The sequence below is a fragment of the Choloepus didactylus genome, chromosome 7, assembly GCF_015220235.1.
Source record: "Choloepus didactylus isolate mChoDid1 chromosome 7, mChoDid1.pri, whole genome shotgun sequence".
NCBI lineage: Eukaryota > Metazoa > Chordata > Mammalia > Pilosa > Megalonychidae > Choloepus > Choloepus didactylus.
In genome coordinates this window covers 81704006-81728617 of record NC_051313.1, presented here as the reverse complement: position 1 = coordinate 81728617, position 24612 = coordinate 81704006, and the positions used below count along the sequence as shown (strand labels likewise).

Genomic DNA, 24612 nt, shown 5'->3' with positions numbered 1-24612 from the left:
TGATTTCCTTTAATTCTTTGTCCGTATTTTCCTTTAGCTCTTTGAGTATATTTAGGACCATTTTAAAAAAAATTATTTCCCTGGTATGTAGCAGGTCTGGTCCTCTTCATTGTTACATTCTAATGCTTTAATCTTTTCCTTTTCTTGGGCCATAACTTTCCATTCCTTTGTATGTTTTGTAACCTTTTCTTGAAACCTGGATATTTTGATATTTTAATGTGTTATCATTTGAATTTATACTGCAAAGCATCTGTTCCTTAAGATTGTATCATTATTATGATATTATGTCAGAGTTTTTCTTGAATGCCAGGAGCTAACCAAAATAAATAACATAAAAAGAAATAAAATAAAACACCTTTCCCAGTCTTTGCAGATTGATCTGTGCAAGTGCTCTCCTTCAGGGCTTATTTGTGCAATGAATTTAGAGAATAGGTTCAGGCCAAAATATACGGGGCTTCTGATCCTTTCTTTGCATAATATGTACATGTGGCCATAGGAATTCCCCTGTTTACACAGTTCCAAATGCCCCCTTTTCCTTAGGAAACAGTTTCTTCATGATTCTGGACACTGCATTCTTTATCCTACAGTCCCTTGCACAACTTGTCTGCTCTCCACAGTATTCTGTAGGAGTGCTCTGGGAACTGCCATCTACATGCAGAGCAAGTTCTGGGATGGCAAATCCCTCAGACCACCACCAGACATATCGGGCCAAACATACATGCTCCCAGCATGTGCACAAGGGTTACTCTGCTCCCTCTGGAACCAAGACCAGGGATCCACACGGGGAACAGTGGCTCCAGGTCAAGCCAGTGAGGGTTGGAGGAAGGGCCTGTTAGGGTGGCATGAGAGCCTCCTGCTTTTCTGTAGCCTTTTTCTTGATTTGGTACTTGCCCTCCTACTTCAGGCCTTTAAGTCTTTTCTGGAGCTTTGAAAGAGATGTTTCTACCAATTCTTACTCTTTTTTTCAAAGCGTCTGTGGGGGGATGGAGTTCTGAAGCATCTCATTCTGACATCATGATTGGGCAGTTGTACTTAGTTTTTATTTTTATAATCGGTATTTAAAATTTTTGTTTTCCAATTATTTGCTCCTAGTACGTGGAAATAAGTATTTCATCATTAAATGTACTGTTAGTGGTAAGTTTTTTTGTTTGTTTTTTGTTGTTTGTTTTTTTGTTTTGGTAGGTGCCTTTTATCAGATTGAGAAAGTATTTTCTATCCTAGTTTGCTGAACATTTTAATTATGAGTAGGTGTTAAAAGCTTTGTGTGTTTTGTTAAATGCTATAGAAAGACTGATTGATAGAGGAATAGCTATATGGAGAGATAGACGGGTAGATGATAGATAGTAATTTCATCCTGGGATAAATCTCAGTTATGATGTAATAATGTTTTTATATGGTACTGTATTCAATTCTGTAATTTTTTTTTTAAGGACTGTTGCATCTCTATTTATGGGGGGTATTGGTTTTTAAATTTATTTTCTTATAATATTCTTTTATGTATCAGAAGTTTGGTGTTAGGATTAAGCCGACTTGATAAAGTTAGTTTAGAAGTGTTCCCTAGTCCTCCTTTTTAATTAAAGAGTTCATGTAAAATTAGTGTGAATAACTCTTCACATGTGTGCTAAAGAGTTTGTTGGTGAAGATATCTGGGTCTATAATAGAGCTATTCATCTTTTCTCTTTTTTCTTATGTCAGTTTTGGAAGTTTGAGGTTTTTTAGGAATATCTCTATTTCATCCAAGTTATTGAATTATTGGCATAAATTGTTCACAATATTCCCTTTTGTGCTTTTAATGAATCTAATATTACTAGTGATATATTCTTTTTTTTTTTTTTTGATAGTACACTGTTTATATATTTTTTTCCAACAAGGTACAAAGTAGGTTTAAGTGATCCATGTGGATGCTTTTCCATATCTTAATAATTTTTTTTATGCCTAGCAATCATAGCCAGTGTTCGTCCAAATTCGCTAAAGCATATTAAGGAGTCTCAATTATGCAGAATAACCCTGGGGAATCACATATTCTTTTTGATAATTGTACTTTTTATTATTTCTCTCAATCAGACAAGTGGAAGGTTTATCAATTTTATAAATATTTTCAAAGAATCAATTTATGGTTTATTGATTTTTCTCTAGGTTTTATTGATTTTGTTCATTTTATCTTTCATTGAATTTCTGCTCTTACCTATTTTTTATCCTTAATTTGTGTGTATTTTGTTCTTTTTCTAAAGTTGGAAATGTATATCACGATATTATAACTGTTTCTTTTTAATGGATCATTTGAAGATGTAGTTTACCCTCTAAGAAATGCTTTAGTTGCATCTCACAAATTTTGATATGTTGTATTTTTACTATTTTTCAGAACAAAATACATTTGAATTTCCCTTGTGATTTCTTATTTGACTGTGGCATATTTTTGTTACTGATGTCTAACTATATCCCCTTCTTTAGTGTCAATCCATATCTAAATGGATTATATAAATTTTATAACATTTGCAGCTTGGATATAGACTGGAACTTAAGGGGACATAGTTAGACATCTGGGACAAATTCTAGGAACTGCATAATGTTTCTAAAACTGGAATGTGGAATAAATGTAGGAAGCAAATGATGATAAAGTTGGAAAAGTAGGCAAGGGCCACAGCATATTAAACAAAGGAGTTTTTTAATATTCATTTTTATTGAGATATATTCACATACCATACAGTCATCCAGACTGTACAATTAATTGTTCACAGTACCATCATCTAGTTGTGCATTCATAACCCCAATCTATTTTTTGAACATTTTCCTTGTACCAGAAAAAGTGAAAAAAAAAAACAAAAAATAAAAGTAAAAACACCCAAATCACCCCCCACCCTATTTTTCATTTAATTTTTTGTTGCCATTTTTCTACTCATCCATCCATACACTGGATAAAAGGACTGCAATCCACAAGGCTCACAATCACACTGTCACCCCTTGTAAGCTGTTCTGCTTTACAATTGTCTTCAAGAGTCAAGGCTACTGGGTTGTAGTTTGATAGTTTCAGATATTTATTTCTAGCTATTTCACTGCATGAATCCTAAAAAGGGTTATCTATATAGTGCATAAGAGTGCCCACCAGAGTGACCTCTCGACTCCATTTGGAATCTCTCAGCCATGGAAATTTTGTTTCGTTTCATTTCATATACCCCTTTTGGTCAAGAAGATGTTCTCAGTCCCACAGTGTTGGGTCCAGATTCATCCCCGGGAGTCATATCCCATGTTGCCAGGGAGATTTACACTCCTGGGAGTCAGTTTCCACATGGAGGGAGGATAGTAAGATCGCCTGCCAAGGTGGCTTAGAGAGAGGGCCACACTGAGCAATGAAGAGGTACTCGGGGGAGACTCTTAGGCACAGTTATAAGCAGGTTCAGCCTCAGCACATCAAACCGCCAGTCCTCAATGTTTGTGAGAACATCAGCATCAATCCAGGTGAGGAAGCCCAATACCTCTGCATTTTCCCTCGGCTCCTCAGGGGGACCCTGCATATATATTTTTATTCTCTGCCCAAATTAGTTTGGGATGTGTCACTATTTCACACTAACCTATGCAAATCTACCAGGTCTCACTTCCTAATAAAAGTTCTTTGTCTCTGTTAATTGTTTTACTTTTGAAGTCTACTTTGTCTGATATTAATATAGCTACCCCCACATTTTTTTGTTGCTGTTTGCATGAAATATCTTTCCAACCTTTCACTTTCAGCCTATTTTTGTCCTTGTGTGTAAAGTGAGTTTTTTGTAGACAGCATGTAGATGGGTCCTGTTTTTTAATCCATTCTGCCAGTCTGTGTTTTTTATTGGGGAGTTTAATCCATTAACATTTAGTGTTGTTACTGTAAGGGCAGTACTTTCTTCTACCATTTTGTCTTTTGGATTTTATATGTCATGTCTTATTTTTTCTGCTGTCTCCTTTTACCCTTCCTGATAATTTTCATCTTTACACTCTTCTCCAAACCCCTCTTTCCTGTCTTTTCTATTGGTCTTCAGCACTCCCTTTAGTATTTCTTGTAGTGCCAATCTCTTATTCACAAACTCTCTCAGTGTCTGTTTGTCTGAAAATATTTTAATCTATCACTCATTTTTGAAGGACAGTTTTGCTGGATATAGAATTATTGGTTGGCAGTTCTTCTCTTTCAGTATCTTAAATATATCATACCACTGTCTTCTCACCCGCATGGTTTCTGTGGAGAAATCTGTACATAGTCTTATCGAGCTTCCCTTGTATGTGATGGATTGCTTTTCTCTTGCTGCTTTCAGATCTCCTTTGTCTTTGACATTGGACAATCTGATCAATAAGTGTCTTGGAGTAGGTCTGTTGGGATCTGTTCTGTTTGGGGTATGCTGTACTTCTTGAATCTGTAATTTTCTGTCTTTTATAAAGTTGGGAAATTTTTAGTGAGTATTTCTTCTATTATTTCTGCTCCTTTTACCCTCTCTTCTCCCTCTGGGACACCCATAACACATATATTTGTGTGCTTCATGTTGTCACTCAGCTCCCTAAGACCCTGCTCATATTTTTCCATTCTTTTCACCATCTCTTCTATTGTGTGTGTGAATTCAGATGTTTTGTCTTCCAATTTACTGATCCTTTCTTCTGCCTGTTCAAATCTACTGTTGTACCCCTCCATTGTCTTTTTCATCTCCTTCATTATGTCCTTCATTCCCATAAGTTCTGCCATTTGTTTTTTTCAAGTTTATGAGTTCTTCCTTATGGTCATCTAGTGTTCTCCTTATATCCTTCATCTGTTTTGCTATGTCTTCCCTCAGTTCATTAACTTGATTTTTGAATTGATTTAGATTTGTTTGAACCTCTCCTATTAGTTCTTCCTTCAATTCACTGAATTTATTTAGCAATAATTGCTTCAACTCCTGTATCTTGGTTGAACTATAGTTTGTTCCTTTGTCTGGTCCATATTTTTGTGTTTCCTAGTATGGCTCATTATCTTAAGCTGTCTAGGCATCTGACTTTCTTGATTAGTTTATTTTGGACCTCATTTTCACTCTTTTACCTAGGGTTTTCTTGTTGGTTGGCTGTTCTCTAACCTTTGTTGTTCAGTTCAGTTTCTTCTAGACCTCTAACTTAGATTCTGTTCAGTTGATCAGAGTTTTTCACCTCTTGTTTTTCTGTTCCTTACTCTGCCTCTATGTAGCCTTTTTGTGTGAGCATCTCCTCAGATATAGTCAACTCCAGTCAGGTTTTCCCAGTCCAGAGAGGCCCAGGTCTCAGGAGGAGGATATGGAGTTTCCTTGAGAATGAGACTCTCCTGTGAGGCCTTTAGACTCTGTGCTTCTCCTATGCTGTCCAGCAGGTGGCACTTGCCAGCCTGCAGCTCCCGCACCAGTGAAAGGAGGTGCAGTGCCTTTAGTTCTCCCGGTGACCCTGACCCTGCTGGGGGTGTGGCTGACTGAAGCTGGTTTCTGAATTCCAGCCCCTGGGGTCTGAGTTCCCCAAAGGAGGCCTGCCACTGGAGCTAGGCCACGCCTCTCTTTTCTTGGGAAGTTATGGTCCTTAGCGAATTTTCTCCCCCACTAGACTTATTGCTTTGTCTCTCAGAGCTATCTTAGCTCTGCTCTTGCCTGGGCCCAAATTGCAAGTCATTGAGGCTTTCTGTAATGGGCTACTTAGAATAGTTATTTAAAAAAAAGAAAGAGAAAAAGATTAAAAAAAAAAAAAGACAATAGAAGAAGAAAGGCCCTATCTCCTCTCCGCCAGGCTGACTCCTCCCAGATTCTCCAGTGTCTGGTCTCAGATTATCTATGGTTGGAGTTTTCGTCCAGCGGCCTGAGTTTATTAATCAGTGCTGCAACTCTTGTTCTCCCTCCTGGTTCCCAGCACCGACGCCCACCCCCCCCCCCCGGGAGACTATCCACAAAACAGTCTGTGCCTGGCAGGGAGGGGTGCAGACCTCCTGGCCCTGAGAATTTAAAAATTTTTCTGATCTCAGCTGGTCTACGCCCTGAAGACTTTGTGTGCCATGTGTCCAAACTCATATTCATCTGCGGCGTCTGTTCCACACAGTTCCTGGCAATCCAGAAGCTGCCCCAGAGGAGTAACTAAAAGACACACCTCACCATTCTGCCATCTTGCCCCACCCCCCCTAAACAAAGGCGTTTTAACCGTATCTTGTATACAGTGAGATTATCCAGTTTGTTGGCATACAGTTGTTCATAGTACCCTCTTATAATTTTTTTAATTTCTTCGGGATCTGCAGTACTGTCACCTTTCTCATTCATTATTTTGTTTATATGGGTCTTCTCTCTTTGATTTTGTCAGTCTAGCTAGGGGCTTGTCAATCTTGTTGATCTTTTCAAAGAACCAACTCTTGGTGTTATTTATTCTCTCTATTGTTCTTTTGTTCTCTATGTCATTTATTTCTGCTTTAATCCTGTTACTTCTTTTCTTCTACTTGGTTTAGGATTAGTTTGCTGTTCATTTTCTAGCTTCTTCAGTTGCCCCATTAGTTCTGTGATTTTAGCTCTTTCTTCCTTTTTGATGTATGTGTTTAGTACTGTGAACTTCCCCCTCAGTACCACTTTTGCTGCATCTCATAGGTGTTGATATGTTGTGTTCTCATTTTCATTTGTTTCTATATATTTAGCAATTTCTCTTGCCATTTCTTCTTTAACCCACTGATTGTTTAGGAGTGTGTTGTTTAACCTCCAGGTATTTGTGATTTTCTAAGTCTCTGATGGTTATTGACTTCTAATTATATTCCATTGTGGTCAGAGAATGTACTTTGAATAATTTCAATCTTTTTAAATTTATTGAGCCTTGTTTTATGTCCCAGCATATGGTCTATTCCAGAGAAAGTTCCATGAGCACTAGAGAAGAATGTGTATCCTGGTGATTCGGGATGTGATGTTCTATATATGTCTGTTAAATTCATTTATCAGATTGTTTAGGTTTTCAGCTTCCTTATTGGTCTTCTGTCTGGTTGATCTATCTATAGGAGAGAGTGATGTATAGAAGTCTCCCACAATTATGGTGGAAACATCAGTTGCTTCCTTTAGTTGTACCAGTGTTTATCTCATGTATTTGGTGGCACCATGATTGGGTGCATAAACATTTATGATTGTTATTTCTTCTTGTTGAATTGCCCCTTTTATTAGTGTGTAGTGGCTTTCTTTGTCTCTCATAACATCCTTGCATTTAAAGTCTATTTTTTCTGAGATTAATGTTGTTACTCCCGCTTTCTTTTGGCTGTAGCTTGCATGAAATATTTTTTTCCATCCTTTCAATTTCAATTTCTTTGTGCCCTGTGTCTAAGATGAGTCTCTTGTATGCAACATATTGATGGTTCATATTTTTTTAATCCATTCTGCCAAGCTGTATCTTTTAATTGGGGAGTTTAATCCATTTACGTTCAACGTTATTACTGTGATTCATTTCTTGATTCAGCCATCCTATCCTTTGGTTTATGTTTGTCAGATATGTTTTTTTCCTTCTCTCTGTTATTGTCCTCTAATGAACCAATATTGAATCTCTTTAGTACTGAACTTTTCTCTGTATCTCTCTCTCCTGTCTTTGTTTCTCTGTCAGTAGGGCAGGTCTTTTATTAGCAAAATCTCAGCATTTGTTTGTGAAAAAATTTAAGCTCTCCCTCAAATTTGAAGTAGAGCTTTGCTGGATAAAGAGTTCTTGGTTGGCAATTTTTCTCTCTCAGAATTTTAAATATGTTGTGCCACTGCCTTCTTGCCTCCATGGTGGCTGCTGAGTTGTCACTATGTTGTTTCCTCTGTATATGGTGAATTGCTTTTCTCTTGCTGCTTTCAGAACTTGCTCCTTCTCTTCAGTATTTGACAGTCTGATAAGAATATGTCTTGGAATGGGTTTATTTGGATTTATTCTACTTGGAGTTCGCTGGGCATTTATGCTTTGTGTATTTATGTTGTGTAGAAGGTTTGGGAAGTTTTCTTCAACAATTTCTTTGAATACTCTTTCTAGACCTTTACCCTTCTCTTCCCCTTCTGGGACACCAATGAGTCTTATATTTAGACGTTTTATATTATCTATCATATCCCTGAGGTCCATTTCAATTTTTTTGATTTTTTTCCCCATTCTTTCTTTTGTTCTTTCATTTTCTGTTTTGTCATCCTCCAGGTTACAAATTCATTGTTCAGCTTCCTCTGCTCTCTTACTATGAGTATCCAGAATCTTTTTAATTTGGTCAACATTTCTTTTATTTCCATAAGATCATATTTTTTTATTTACTCTTGCAATTTCTTCTTTATGCTCTTCTAGGGTCTTCTTCCTGTCCTTTTTATCCTGTGCCATGCTCTTGTTGTTTGTCTTTAGCTCTTTGATTAATTGCTCCAAATACTGCGTCTCCTCTGAGCTTTTGATTTGGGTGTTTTGGTTTGGGTTATCCATATTGTCTGGTTTTTCCATATGCTTTAAAATTTTCTGTTGTTTTTCGTCTCTTGGCATTTGCTTAACTTGATAGGGTTCTTTTAGGATAGGTAGGCTAATTCAAAGTCTAATCTTTAATTTGTCAGATCTACAGCTTGATGGCATGCACTTTCTCTAACTAACCAGCAGGTGGCATCCATGAGCCACCTATTCCCCTCAAGCCAGTTTCCCCAACTCTGTCTTTGTGGTGTGTGGGGGTCTGATTCTTGTGGGGGTCCAATTGGTGCACCAAGTTTGGGTATGTTGTTGGTGCCGTCCACACTGAATGTGGCGCGTGTGTCTGAGCTGTTAGGGAGGGAGGGTGTCTTTAATAATCAATCCTCCCAGGTGTTCCTGGAGATTTAAGGCTCACCACAGATTGTTTCTGCTGCTGACCCACAAGTCCTTTGTATTGGCGTATGGTCCCTGGGATTTCCGAGTGGGTCCCTCTTCCAAGTCGTGCCCTCCCAGGGCCTCTGCTGAGGGAAGGCTGTGCTATTTCACAAATGTGCACCATCCCTCAAGGGAAGTTCTGGGCTGCCAGGCTGTGTAGGGGTGTTTCTAGCCTGCTGAAAGGATGGCTGAATGGAGCGTTTTAATCTCCCCCTTTACGCACAGGTCCACCTTCCTAGCTCTGGGACAATTAGGTGTGGGTGTGCGAAAGTCTGTTGTCCATACCCAGTATTGTGGTGTGTCTGTGTGATGCTGGAAACACTTCCCGTTACACTGGGGTTTTTGGTGTGGCTCTGGGCAGTGGCACCAGCTCCGGTGCCGGGAAGGAGCGTTCCCAGCCCACCAGGAGGATGGCTGCAAGGGGTGTGGTTATTTTCCCCTTTTGGCTAACCTCTGCCTGCCTTGTTCTGAGACAATTAGCAGTGGGTGCACGAAAGGCTATTGTCCATGCCAGATATTGAGGCACACCCACAGCCGGTTCCTGCCATGCTTCACTGTGCGGTTCTCACTGCTGTATCTGCAGCCAATTTTGGGTTTTTTAAAAAAGAACTAGTCCAACTCAAACACCAACCCACAGTTTCCCCATAGCGCAGTGTGGCTGCCGGATATTCAGCAGGCTTACTCACTCATTTCAGAATGCAGACTCCCGGTTTCACCAAGTGCACAGTCCCTGTGGATTTAGCAGACCAGCTGGTGCATCTCTGGAACTGGTGTTCTGGGTCACTTTCTAGCTTTTATCTAGTATATTTCACAGAGGTGTTTTTTTGCCCTTCTCACCTAACTGCCATCTTCTGGAAGTCCGCCATTTGATTTTAATAAAATGATATGCATATAGCTAAAAGATGAAATAAATAATTATGCATTAATTATATAACTGTATATATCTGTAAATATAGATGAAAGATGACACAGAAAGAGGGGTTTATAATAAAAAGTGGACTCTCTGCCTACTACTTCCCATCGGCAGGCTATTCACTAGAGACAAAGCACTTTAGCCATTTATGTTTGGGGTTAAGAAACTGTTTACCATCCATGGACTCCCATGAAAGATAAGGATGAGGTTCATTTAGGCACCCCTCTGGCCTCCCACTTGTATCATTGTTTTTATTTTTTTTTAATTGTTTTTATATTCTCTATGGCTCACTTCCACAACTTAAAATAACACAGGTATTGTTACCTAGACACTAGTAGTGGGCTTATCTTATGCTTCCTAGTCTATGGGTCTAATATCATGACCATTGTTCTCCTTGTAAGGTTCTTAGCTCAAATGCAAGTGGAGCTTCCCTTGAACCAAATTCCTGTATCCTTTTTTTTTTTTTTTTTCAATGTTCTAAATCACACTATGCATTTTATCAAGTTTCTTTGTTGTTATTTCTGGATTCTGTTTTGTTTTTGTTTTTTTTTCTGTTTTATTTGTTTTCATTTTCAGAACCTTTATTCTTCAGCCTCCATCTTCCTGTTTCAAGTTCCTCTCTTTAGAGCTTTCTGAAGAGAGTTATTCACTCTAGGACTTTCCTTAACTCTTCTGCAAAAGACCCTTTGGTTTCTGAATTTTAAATCATCTTCTTTCTGGATGGAATTTGTTTTTCTAAGGAAGGATATGTGAGTGGCAAGTTTCCTGAGTTCTTCCAAATTCTGAAAATAGCTTATAATGCCTTCATGCTTGGTCGATGGGATGCCTATATATAGAATTGCAGGCCCCAAGTTATTTCCCCTAAGAATATTGAAATATTTCTCCTTTGTCCTCAAGCATCCAATATTGCTTAGGAGAAGTCTGATGCCACTCTGTTTCTTGTTCTTTTGAAGGGGACCTGTATAGGATCTTCTCTTTATCTTTGTTCTATTGAAATTTTATAATGATTTTCTGTCTTTGTTGTTTTTAAATACATTTCACTAAAATGCAATTGAATTTTCATTCTGGGAAACTTTTCTATTATTTTTTGGAACATTTATTCCCCGATATGTTCTGTTCTCTCTTTTTGGAACTCAGATTAGATGAACTTTTATCTCATATGTTTCTTTTCTCTACCTTTGTCTTACATGGCTTCTTTTAAATTCCGTTTTTATTGTGACAATTTTACTATTAATCTTCAGAAACTCTTTTTTGATCTGGTTTCTGACCACTAATTAGAGATCATTTAGAGTTTTGTTTTTTGTTTTTGTTTGTTTTTTTGTCTGTTTTTTTTCCTGTTCCCTGAATTATCTCTTACTCTTCCAGGACCAATTCTTTTGGTTTATTTTGGTCTTTCTCCTTAATATGTTAAGTTTTTATTTAAATAGTTAGGTGGTCCTTGATTAACCATCCATATTAAAAAAAGCATTAGAAAAGGTAACTGAGACTTCTCAGTGTGTGTTTGTGTGTGTATAAGTGGAAGGTGTTTTTGAGTAGACTTTTGGGGAGCCAGCCATCAGGATTGAGGAAATCGACCTGCTGGAGTGAGAAGTGCTCTCTTCAGGGTAACAGTACACCCCCTAACTGTTTTAGATTTGTAGGAAAGTGGTCAATTCTACATGTTGATAATAAATTTTTTTATTGAAGATCTTTAAATAGGCCCATATTTTAAATTCCATTTCTCATCTCCATCTAGCCATAGTATCTACCATCTCTAATCGAGAACTTCCCATTGGTTCTGCTGAGAAGATCAGCTTCCTTCTTGGTTAAAACATCTCCACCTGTGGTTTAAGCCACATGTTCCTCCATTTTGTTACATCAGTTACCATCCTTTTTCAAACACTTAGAGACTTGTGGAAATTTGTTTGCATCTCCTTTCTTTGAGATTCCTTTTTTGTTATGGGGCTTGTGACTTGTAAACTTTATTTACTATTATTTAAATGGGATCTCACTATTTCATCTTGAATCTGAAACGTTTGTGGGAGTGTTGGGTTCAAGGGCATTATTTAATCATCAGATTTTTAAAATGCAGAACTGATATTGACAAATTTTGGTTACAATTTGTCACAATCCATTTGGGAAGCACTTTTGCAAGATATACAAATAACCCTAACATGGTAATGATAGCAGAAGACCCTTTAATGTGCTTAAAATTTTACCCGTTAATTTGATTTTTCCAATATATTTTTAAAAAGTTACCTTAAGTATGAAAACTTGCCCTTATGAAGCTCATTATTGCAAAGGAGAGGCTATATTTGCATATAATTGTGCCTAAGAGTCTCCATCTGAGTAGCTCTTTGTTGCTCAGATGTCCCCCCCCCACAACTGAGCCACCTCGGCAGGTGAACTCACTGCTCTCCCCCTTACATGGGACCCGACTCCCAGGGGTGTAAATCTCCCTGGCAACACAGGATATGACTCCTGGGGATGAATCTGGACCTGGCATCATGGGATTGCGAACATCTTCCTGACCAAAAGGGGGATGCAAAATGAAACGAAATAAAGCTTCATTTCAGCTGGCTAAAACTGGCTGAGAGAGTTCAAATGGATTCGAGTTGTCACTCTGGTGAACGTTCTTATGCACCATATAGATAACACCTCTTAGGTTTTAATGTATTGGAATAGCTAGGAATAAATACCTGAAACTATCAAACTTCTACCCAGTAGTCTGGACTCCTGAAGACAACTGTATAACAATGTAGATTACAAGGGGTGACAGTGTGATTGTGAAAACCTTGTGGATCACACTCCCTTTATCTAGTGTATGGATGGATGAGTAGAAAAATGGGGACAAAAACTAAATGAAAAATAGGGTGGGATATGGGGGGGGTGATTTGGGTGTTCTTTTTTACTTTTATTTTTTTATTCTTATTCTGATTCTTTCTGATGTAAGGAAAATGTTCAGAAATAGATTGTGGTGATGAATCCATTACTATATGATGATACTGTGAAGAGCTGATTGTACACCATGGATGACTGTATGGTATGTGAATATATTTCAATAAAACTGAATTTAATTTAAAAAAATGCTAATAGTGGAATAATGGGATTGGGTGTGGTTTACTCTTCTAAAAAATTCTGTATTGTATCTTTATCTTCTATAAATCCATATCACATGTTTTATAAACTTCCAAAAGGGAATAAATAAACCTTTGAAGCAGCAACAATAACAAAAAATTAGAAGAAACTCAAACACATACATACACACACACGTATACACACATATACATGTAAATTGAAACAAGAACTGAAGAGAACTCACTCATTCCCATCTTCACTGTTAGGAAAAATCACCTTGATAATATTGTCCCCAGCTTCTGCTGGAGTGATAATTTCACTAAATAGAAAAAGTGTGGATAAAGAGTAAAAAAGATTCAGAAAAATGAAGCAACTTTAATAAAATTGAACATCTTCAGTCTCTTCTGCATGTTTTTCAAAACAGTAGTGTAATAATTTTAAAAGGTACTCTATTAAATGAAAGTCAATTTAAAATTTTATATATAAAAATATAGAACAAAAATTAATCACAGAATATATTTTGTATTTATAATGTTTCCATGCTTATTTTATTCTTTATAATACTGATTACCTCAGATGAATTCTTTTAAGAATATATTGTGTTAATATAAGAATTCTATACTGCATTGTCATGGATTGCTTTAATAATATTATCAAGAGTAAATCTAAGGGTCATTCATTTTGCTCTGTGTGTCTGGATCTGTAAACATTTCATGTGAAGGCAAGTGTATGGTATTTCTTCCAACAGAGTACCTTTTTACTATCAAACTCAGTTTTATTTGTCCCTGGAGTTCTCTGTATATATACTATATATATATTGTATATATATATATATATACAATAGAAAGTGTTGTAATTTTTATTTCTCTGGGCAACAATTCCTGTGGGTTTTATAAAATTGTCTACTGAATGTTTCTTAAGGATTCATGAAATGGAAAAACTGAATTTAAAACATTGTTAGAGCAAAGGTCAAAATAAAATTCTCAATTGCTCTTCATTTTTCTGATGTAATTCATGGAGGTTCAGGAGCTATGTTACATCAAAATAATCTTTCATTTGAGTTTGTATTTGATTGCTTAACATCTGTGAATTCAGATACGTTATTACACAGACCTGCTGTAGTTTAGATTAATTTGGAACACATCCCAGGATATTTAATCATGGTCAGTTTCCTGCATGGTGCAGTCTTTAAAAGGTGTGCCTGTGTGTGTGTGTGTGTGTGTGTGTGTGTGTGTGTTTAAAATAAATAGCATAATTGTAGAAATAATTATGTCTTACCACCTTTAAAAAGAAACCCGTTAAGAAAGTCTCCTGCTTCACTTTGGATTATCTATAACTGCAGACAAGCATAATATTAAATTCTAAATTCAAAGAGAGTCTTAAACATACATAATAGTATTGCTTCTTCATGAGTATTTGGCCATCTTTGTATGTGTCCATGATGTTTGGTATGAGCTTTGTTGAAAGGTATAACAATATTCTATTGTTAATCTCATGTTTTTCATTACTTTATAATATATGTAAGCAGTTTCTTCTGCTTTAGTGGTAAAGACTGATAGGAATAACTTATGTATCTAAAACAGAGATTGGGGGTAGCATTATTTTTTTTTTCCTTTATTAGAGAAGTTGTGGTTTTACAGAAAAATCCTGCATCAAGTACAGGATTCCTATATACCATCCCACCACCAACACCATGCATTGGTGTGGAACATTTGTTACAATTGATGATAACACATTTTTTATAATTTTACGATTAATTAAAGTCCATGGTTTAACTTAGGATTCAATATTTGTGTAGTGTAGTTCCATGTTTTTTTAATTGTTACCATATATACAGTCTAACATTTCCCCGTTTAATCATATTCAGATATATATTTCAGTGCTTTTAATTGTGTTCACCATGTTGTGCTACCATCATCACCATCCATTACCAAAACATTTTCATTATTCCAAATTGGAATCTTGTATATTTTAAGCCTGAACTTCTAGGTAGAATCTAGAATACAGGTTACCAGGGAATGGGATAGGGGTAGAGAATGGAGGTAGCATTTAAATAAAAATAAATATTTTAACTTTTTATAGTTGACTTTCTTTATCAAATTGAAGGAGAGATCGGCCACACTCATAATTTTTTAAAATAGAAAATATTATGGTACACAAGGAAATATTTGGAATTAAACAATATTTGTATTAAATGGTAAAAATAGACTAATGGAGCATCACAGGGCTTCATTAAATAATATATTTAAAATATTATTTAAAATACTTCCACTACTGAAGAAATTGGAATTGAAAATAAATGAGCTGTATGATTTTACTTTAATTAATAATATATTTTAATTACTTTTATCAACCCCGTAGCAATTCTGTACACATTCAAATTTCGAAATTTCCCATCTAGTTATTTTTCCTTGGCATGTTGTGTAAGACTAAAAATATTAATATTAAAATAGGATTGTGAAGTCAATTTTCTATAAAATATTCAGTCATATGATGTAGTGAAGAGTCTCCTTTTCCCTTCTATCAATATTATGAAGTTCCTTTCTCTTTATTTAGCATAACTACATTTTGCCACCTTTATAATAATTATAAATTTTATTGTATTTCCTTATGATTTTAAAGTATATGTATATTCATCCTAAATATGATTTAATATTTTTTGTAGAAAAGATGTGCTTTTGATGACTAGCAATATTTTGCTTATTATTAGTTTAATGAATACAAATTTAATATATACTTAGTTGATATTAAATTGGCAAAGTTTCTTATCAATCTCCTTGAACTACATCATTTCAGACCTTCTTACCACTGAATTGTCAGCTAAACAGCCAATCAAAGAGGAAATATATTACTTCTTCCCATCCAGAGTCTCCCAGTGTTTTGTTCACTGAAGCCCTGACTCCGAAGTCTTATCTCTCATAAGGTTATCCTTGATATGTCCATGTTGAAACAGTCAAGACTTGTGAGGGACTTTATTTAGAAAGTCAAAGAGATGGTGAAACATTGTGCAAAAATGTAGCCTTATTTGGCTAGCACCTTAAATTGATGTTCTAGTCCATAGGTTCTATACATATAGGCTTATGAAATAAATTGTCTGATTTGTTTAATATCTTAGTAAATGGGAATTTTATGATATCTTAGAATAAATTGCATAGATGCTATATCTAACTGCTCTTATGAACCTAGTACACTTCATTTTATGACCTGGGAACGTCTAGAGGAATGAATTAGCAAATATTTTTGTTAAGCCGTAGTTTTTCCTATATTATGAATTTCTTTGAGTTTTCTTGCTTGGGTACAGCAGTTCTTAACAGTTTATTTGCAATATTTTCCTTTTAAAAAACATATTGCATTTCCCTTTGTATTTCTTATTCTCTTATTAGCTTTTACTTTGTCTTATTCTATAGTTAGTTATAATTTTCTTCCCATCCATTTGAATATTTTTGGAGTACATTTTCTCCTTTTGTCAACCAAACAACACTTCTTTTATTCTCTCATATTTCTCACTTAATACATTCAGGATTTATTCATCTTTATGCAATATTTTTGAGCAACTGTTAACTGAGTCAGTTTTTGTGAAAAGAAGAATTTGGTAATAAGCCTTTCCTGAGGGAGCAGTTTCTGAAGTACAAAGACAAACTGAAGTGCATTCAGAAGAAGGCAACCAAGGCAAGGGAGGTGAAATCCCACCCCAAAGAAGCAGAGGTACTGGAGATATTTGAAGAGAAAGCTCATGGGGATCCACGGACACATATTTTTGCTCTGTGAATGCTACTTGCTGTTATTATTATTCATTATTTTTGTTATCATTCTCATTATTATATTCATTTTAAATGTCACTGAGAGCAGTTATATAGATTTAATTTTAAGCAGCAATACTCCGTACAGTTTATCAGTGTATGTGATTCTAAATTGCTGTTCCAAAATAACTCTCTTAGTGAAAACATTACATTGTAGTTACATGAATTAACCCAGCCTCAGGTTTATTGCTTTTGTAAATATGTATATGGAAAATCATATTTTGTAGCATACAATAAACTTGAGGTAATGTTTTACTAATAAATTTGAGAATATATGCCTGTTGACTTTTGTTGTTTGTTTCATATGAATATTTTTTTAATACTGGCTTTAATAATGGATGATTTTTGAGCAGACACATATCTTCTAAATCTCTTGATCCCCTAAGGTTTATGTACATAAATATTAATTCCGTAGCTCTTACAACATTATTATTTTCTATTCAATCAACTGTCCTCCTTGGAACATTTTTACCAACAGGTTTTAAACAAAACTTTAGAGTCATTTAAACAAAATATGACAAATACGTGATAAAGGGAATCTCAGAATGGCAGAGTTAGAATTTGAATGACAAGATAAAAATAATCTACCCTGGTCAGTCAGGGGCACTAAGGTTTCATATGCTTGACTGTGACTTGTGCAAGGATCATTTTCACAAAAAATTTGCAAGCATATAGGTGAAGATAACAATCACTCTTTTTTCCTTAAAGTGTATTTTAATGTTTTGAACATAAAATTATTTCCAAATAGCACAGAAAATTTATGTTGTTCTCTCTTCCTCAAATAGATTATGTGGGTTTGCAATTTGTGTCGAAAGCAACAAGAAATCTTAACCAAATCTGGGGCATGGTTCTTTGGAAGTGGTCCTCAGCAGCCAAGTCAGGATGGAACCCTCAGTGATACAACTACAGGTGCTGGTTCTGAAGTACCAAGAGAAAAGAAAGCACGACTCCAAGAGCGATCAAGGTCTCAGACGCCCCTAAGCACAGCAGCTGCCTCTTTCCAGGATGTTGCTCCTCCCAGCACCCAACCAGACAGCAGCAAAGGGGCTGAGCCCTCGCAGCAAGCTGTGGGGCCGGAACAGAAGCAGGCCTCATCCCGGTCTAGGAGCGAGCCTCCGAGAGAGAGGTAATAGTTCATTAACCCCTAAGCCAAAGGCGAAGTCTTGTCTTCAGAGTAAATCCATTTGCAAGAATTTAACTTCTCTTAAAAAGAATATGTGGAAGTAATACTTTTAAAGTCCTGCATGGACTTTAAAAGCGACAACAGGCTTAGGTGCTTTGTCTATCTCTAGAGTGCCTCATTCCTTTCGGGACCTTTGTTGAAGAGCTTTTCTTTCCTAGTATGCAAAAATGTAAACATAAGCTAAATTCACTGGACCGAACTACTAACTTCCAACCTTGAATGCTCTGAGATCATTTATTCTTTTATCAAATTAGTGTTTTAATTAAAAGTATGCTCTGAAAGAATATGATGGGGGGACCTGACCTATCAGAGGGAATGTTGGGTACATCAGAGAAGCCTTCGTTGGGGATATTCTGTGTTGCTGAGCTCTGAAGGGTGACTAGGCATTAACCAGGTGAAGGACAGGATGGATGCTCCAGGGTATGCAAGTGTGGGACCAGGTCACACTAAACCTTTTGACAGATTAAAAGTTATAGATTTTGTCCTAGGAATAATGGAGAGCAACTGAAGTTTTTAAGCATTGGGGTAGCATGGTCAGATAATTTACCTCATTTGAATAATTCTTTTTTTTTTTTTTTTTTTCCAAAAAAAAATGTGTATTTATGACCAGGCATGGTGCTATGCACTGGGAAGCAATATTAATAAGGAGGGAGTAGCCCTTGTCTTCACGAAGTTTAGAGTTTGAGCTTCAACTCAAGCTGTTAGGCCCTGGAGTAGGCTTAGCTGCTTTTGCCTGTGTAACCCTTAATTATCATACCCACTGCAGGGGCTGGCTCCAGGGAAGGCTTTTGCTCCTCCTTTAAAAGAAAGCCCATAACCTAAGAGCAAGGACTTCAGAGATAAACAGCCTAGATTCCAGTCCTGGTGCTCCCACAATAGGCAGTAACAGCCCACCTTACAGGACTGTTGCAGAGATTAAATGAGAACATGTGTAGGTTGCTTAGTATAGAAGCTGGCATGTAGAAGTAAGTATTCAGTGAATATAGCTCTTATTCAAGTTAGTAATCATGTATTTACTATATGCAAACACTGTGCTGGGTACTGGAAGGTATAAAGGTGATTAGGACATAGTTCCTTTTCTCATGATATCCTAGGGAAGATAGATACCTGGGCAGTTAGTTGGACCAGCAGGTTAATTTGATCAAAGCTACAAAATAATAAAGTACCATGGGAGCCCCGAGAAAGAGAAGGTAGATTTTGAATTAAGTTTTGTAGAATATTCAGGAGTTGTATAGGTAGACAGGAGAGGACATTCCAGGAAGAAAGAATGAGTGCAACTAAATTAGTAGAGAGAGGGTAGAGAGGAGACCAGAGATGCCTCAGTGGAGGTAGAATTAAAGCATTTGGTGACAAACTGTTGTGGGTGAAGAAGAGAGAATAACATTGAAGGTATAGTTTAGCACTTGTCTTAAGAGAATCTCATTAAGGCATCTGGTGAAAATTTACAAATAATTCAAGAGTGAGTTCTGAGAAGAGGCTATTGTTTTGGCCTTTTAGATGAACTTCAAAGAAGACTGAAAGGGGCAAATGTTCCTACTGATTATATAAATAATGAAGAAATTAATGAGGACATTGCAGGCATAGGAGAAGGAAAAGAGAGATATGGGTGGGGATGAAAAGGTTGAGCAACTTCAAGGAGAAGCCAGATTAGAAGAACAGCAGGCTGTTTTAAATATTGCAGAATTCTTGATCATATTTTGTAAGATTAACAGGAACTAGTGGAAGTGGAACAATTAAGGGATGAAGTGAAAGGGTATAGTCAGTGAAACAAGGAACCAGAAGTAGACCAGAGAACATCTTCCATTTGCATAATATTCCAACCTGTCATAAAACATTTTTGGAGATGGCATCTCCTGTAATCCTCACATGAACTTTGCAAGATAAGCATTATTTATCAGCATTTCAAGAAAAGTAACCTCTGATTGAATATAAACTTCTAATAATGGGTTACTAAATATTTGCAGTACCATCATCACACTCCATTATGAAAATGATAATCATTGATAATGATTAATGTGTTCATATAGACTCTTACATTGTAAGTTTGTAATACCACCCTTGCAATATCTCCCTCAGCCAAATCCCTTTCACTTCAAAAGGCCAACATGATCTAAATACTTCATGCAGAATTTACCATGCTTCTGTTTCCTTTCCCATGCCATTTGAAACCTTTTATCCTTTCTCGCCACCATCATCAGCCTCTCCTCAAACTATCCCACATCATCTTAGCAACCACTACTTTGGTAACTCAAAATAGGAATTGCCCAAGCTTCTCCTAATTTATATTTTTTCTCCTGAGTTTTGTGATATCTGCTTTTGGACTTCCAATCTATGTTCCCTCTGAACTGCCCTCTCTATGGACTTCAGGATTCCAAAGAGCCTTAGATTTCCCCAACTTTAATTGCCTATTTGATTATATAGTGTTGGAAACACTTGACCAAGGCAGCTACTTTTTGTAACTCCTGGTATAGTTGCTGGAACTTTAAAATATCAATAGAAAGGGGCAATTGAATAATGTACCTACAGGACTCAGAGACTGCCAAATCCTTTAGCTTAACCATAGCCTTAAACAGGGTGGAGAGAAAAGTAGAACTCAAGACCGTTTTCTTCTCATGAATTGTATTATGAAGTAAGAGAGAGAGAGAAAGCTGGGAGCGGGAGAAAGGGGGAAGTGAAAAAAGAGAAGGGAAGGAAGGATGGAAGGAGGGAAAGCTTGAGAATGAGAATGAATAATAATTTCAAAAAACTGAATATTTCTATTATTTTTGCCTGAGGAAGGTAAAGCAAAGGCTGAGGTTCAGCCATATATTTTTTTTTCCCTTAAACCACCTCCTAAAAAGTGTTTGGATACAGATGGTCTAGTTAAAATTATTTTTGTTTTACTATTAAAGAAGTGCAATTAGACTTGATTCTTAGAATTGATATATTTGTATGCACATTTCTTTTAGATGTTTGAGATAAAAGATTGCCAATATATATTGTACAGTTATATATTAAGAATAGATTTAGTTTTTGTTATGTATATATTATCTTTTGCTACTATATTATTATCTACACTGTTTTCATAAAGAACATTTTGTCTTTGATTCACATGTAGAGCTTAGCATAAAACTTTATTAATTTAATTTATTGATGGTTGAATTGATCTGGTTAATTAATAGATTTTTTTTAAGTGAAAACAAGTTTTTAAATCCCTGAATATATTGTGGTCTAAATATTTCTAATATATTTAGAAAACTAATCAGATACACAGTTCTAAATGTAGGTCTTTACCATTTTGGTCTTTTAATTAGACATCGAATTGCAATTAATAATTTGAAATAATTTAAATCTGGAATGCGAAGAACAAATTTTTCTTCCGTCTGGCCTCGCTTTTAGCTTTATAAATTGCTCTCCTGTTTGACGTTCCTTCGTATATCATAGGAAGAAGACTTCAGGAGTTTGTGAGCAGAATGGCAAAGGAGCCCTGAAGAGCGAGCGGAAACGCGTGCCAAAGTCTTCTGTGCAGCCGGGGGAGGGAGTCGGGGAAGAACGCGAGCGAAAAGAAAGGCGGGAAAGCCGAAGGCTTGAGAAAGGACGATCGCAGGATTACTCCGATGTGCCCGAAAAACGTGCGGAGGGCAAAGCAGCGGATGACGAGAAGCAAAGGAAAGAGGACGAATACCAGACCAGGTACCGCAGCGACCCGAACCTGGCGCGGTATCCGGTGAAACCGCCGCCAGAGGAGCAGCAGATGCGCATGCACGCCAGGGTGTCCCGCGCGAGGCACGAGCGGCGCCACAGCGACGTGGCGCTCCCGCGCACCGAGGCGGGCGCAGGGCCCCCCGAGAGCAAGCCCGGCAAGCGCGCGCCGGCCGCAGCCAGGGTCTCGCCGCCGGACTCGCCGCGGGCCTACTCGGCGGAGAGGACTGCGGAAGCCAGGGCGCCGGGCGTCAAGCCACTAACGAACCACAGCCCGCCGGCGCCCAGGCATGGGCCTGTCGCTGCAGAAGCCTCGGAGCTCAAAGCCCAGGAGCCGCTCAGGAAGCAGAGTCGTTTGGACCCCAGCTCAGCCGTCCTTATCCGGAAGGCCAAGCGAGAGAAGGTGGAAACCATGCTGAGGAACGACTCGCTGAGCTCTGACCAGTCCGAGTCGGTGCGGCCGTCTCCGCCCAAACCGCACCGGTCCAAGAGGGGCAACAAGAAGAGGCAAATGTCGGTGAGCAGCTCGGAGGAGGAGGGCGTGTCGACGCCCGAGTACACCAGCTGCGAGGATGTGGAACTGGAGAGCGAGAGCGTCAGCGAGAAAGGTAAGGGGGGCGCGCCTACGGTGTCTGCGGTCCTGAGCATGTGCTAAACTTAGAGTTGCCGCTTGGGATGCTCACAGACGGCCTCAGAGCAAATAGAGTTTTTTTTATTTTTATTTTTATTATTTTTTTTAATTTTTCTGGAATTTTAACATAGCCTCAAACTCCAGATTTGGATTACAGGAGTTCTTAATGATTTCGGTTCCTTTCATTCTGGGAAATTCAGGAGTCTTGTGTTTTTAAATTACTATTTGGGGGTGGGTATATTTGCCTGGGAAGAATAACTTTTTTTTCCTAGAAAACCAAAACTCTGTCTGATAAAGGGAAATGTACATTGTTAAAGTTTTGAACAAATTGCAAGATAGACTGACTTTTTTTTCTGACTAAATATGTGGTGTATAATGTGGTCATACTTATGACTAGTGGTCAAGCACTAGTCATATGTAGCTATTTATTAATCAAAATTAAATAAAATTAAAGATTCAGTTTCTCAGTCCCACTGGCTACATTTCAAATGCTCAAGAGTCACTGTCACAGAAGGTTGTGTTAAGTAGCACTGGTCTAAAAAATACTTCGTTTAATCTTAAAATTATGTATTTGTTTGAAGATTCTTCTCATCTTGCTGCTGTTCACTCAGATGTCAACTGGTTACAGTTCTAAATTTAATGGTGATGGTTATTGTCCTCGTGGTAGTGGTGGGGTCCTTGTGTGTTTCTTAATGTTTTATTTGGGGTGGACAGTTTTTATAGAATTTTAGCTTCCTTTGTAATTGTTAAATTACATACCAAATAGCAAAGATCATTCCACTTTCTTGTGTTTTATCTCCAAAATGCACATTCTCTGTCTATGTGTACATATATGCCCCAACAATCTAACACTATATATAAGAACAATTAAGAAAAATCTTTCTATTGTTATTTTTACTGCAGCTCATCTTGAAATAGCTGTCTTTGGAATGTTATGTGTATATGGGATCAGTTTAGCTCTTTCAGCTTCTCATGACTTACGTTTCTAAGGTGCCCACTGTGTAAGTTTTTAAAGGTCATATGCTGAATAGACTCTGTTGATAGCCTTTCATGGCTTATTGTTGTTTTGTGGACACATATTTTTTTTACCCTAAAGTAATAAAGTAAGCTAAAAATGTAAATGCATGTGCTTAATTGGTGTGCACATAACTTGATAGAGAGATGTGTGTGTGTATTGAATATATTCCACCATTCTTTAAAGAATGGTCTCTATACCAGCTTTTATTGAATATATATGATAAATCCAATAGGCATGAAATAAGATAGAATTGAATCTCAAATTTATTTATGATATCAGCAGGTGAAAGAAAATATGTCTAATGGCCATGGAGGGGTGGTGCTGGTGCAATGTGAGGAACTTGTTGCCACTGCATACTGTCTTCTCTCCTTGGGACTTATTCTGGGGGCTATGGTGACAATTAGGAATGTACACATTTCTAAGCAGGGGTTAAACTTTTGTCTGGAAACACGGGGCATATGCCATCATTTGAATCAGACAACCTGTTTTCTGTTAACTTATTAATCTCATTCTCTAATAAATGTCTCTGATATACTCTATTCAAAGTAGTTTTCTTACTCTTATATTTTAATCAGTCTAACTCAGTATTTACAAATGAAACATTTAGCTATAAAGAACACACATCATGTAGGGTAAGCATTTTCCTATTATAAACTTTATTAGAAATTCCATGATATATAATATCTACTAATGGTTTTATTACCAACCACCACCATTGTCTACTAAGGGCTATCTTGGGAACCAGCCATGATAATTTCCTGTCATCTGTTACCTTGAACAAGTTACTTAACTTCCAAAAGTCTCAGTTACCACATTGGCGCAGTGGAGGTAAGAGTATCTGTCTCATGAGTTTGTTGAGTGGTTTGAATGAGATGATGCATATATTATAGAATGCTAATTCTTCCTGTCTCAATTTTGCCTGCAGTGCCAATACCGCAGATATTTAGTGTCACAATGAGTATGACAAAATCACTCATATTTATAATACACAAAGAATAGGTAAAAGAACTAGTTTTATATCTTAACAGGCCCCAGTGATTTGAGAAGGGGAAGAATGATCTGGGAAGAGATTTCTGAGGAGAGAGTAGATGCCATGATATTGATTCTCCCCATAGAATGAAGTTTACAGGGCAGTGGGAGACACAAATTAAAGTTGTGTTTTGGCAACATCTCATGCATTTGTTTGTTCAATTTACCAGTAACACATATAAAGAAAACATTTAATGCAGAATCTGGCATATGATAACTATTTAACATATATGTATGCTATTCTTATTTATATTATTATTATTATTATTATGCCAAGTTGATTCTTCTGTTTATTAACTAATATGTATTTAGCATTTTCTTTGGGTTTATTGAGGTAAAAAATAAAGTGATTAATATGCTCCATGCCCTCATGGAGATTATTCTTTTGGGAGAAATAAGACATAATTAAGCATAGTGAAATATAATTTAATAAATGCCACAAATGAGCCATTTCTACCAGATATATTGATATAATTTTGTTATATGTTTAACTTT

General features: G+C 36.9%; 1 protein-coding gene across 46 annotated transcripts in view; it reads left to right on the top strand.

Moving 5' to 3' along the window:
* The window catches only part of RIMS1 (regulating synaptic membrane exocytosis 1), a 567640-nt gene that overhangs the window by 276283 nt on the left and 266745 nt on the right, over positions 1 to 24612 (top strand). For all 46 annotated transcript variants that reach the window (XR_005217800.1, XM_037842364.1, XM_037842314.1 and 43 more), the window contains 2 exons: positions 17361 to 17701; positions 21182 to 22047. Coding sequence is in view for 45 of the 46 variants with exons in the window: in XM_037842364.1 (XP_037698292.1) it covers positions 17361 to 17701; positions 21182 to 22047 (1207 nt within the window). In the remaining variant the exon portion in view is untranslated. The remainder of the gene's footprint in view (positions 1 to 17360; positions 17702 to 21181; positions 22048 to 24612) is intronic.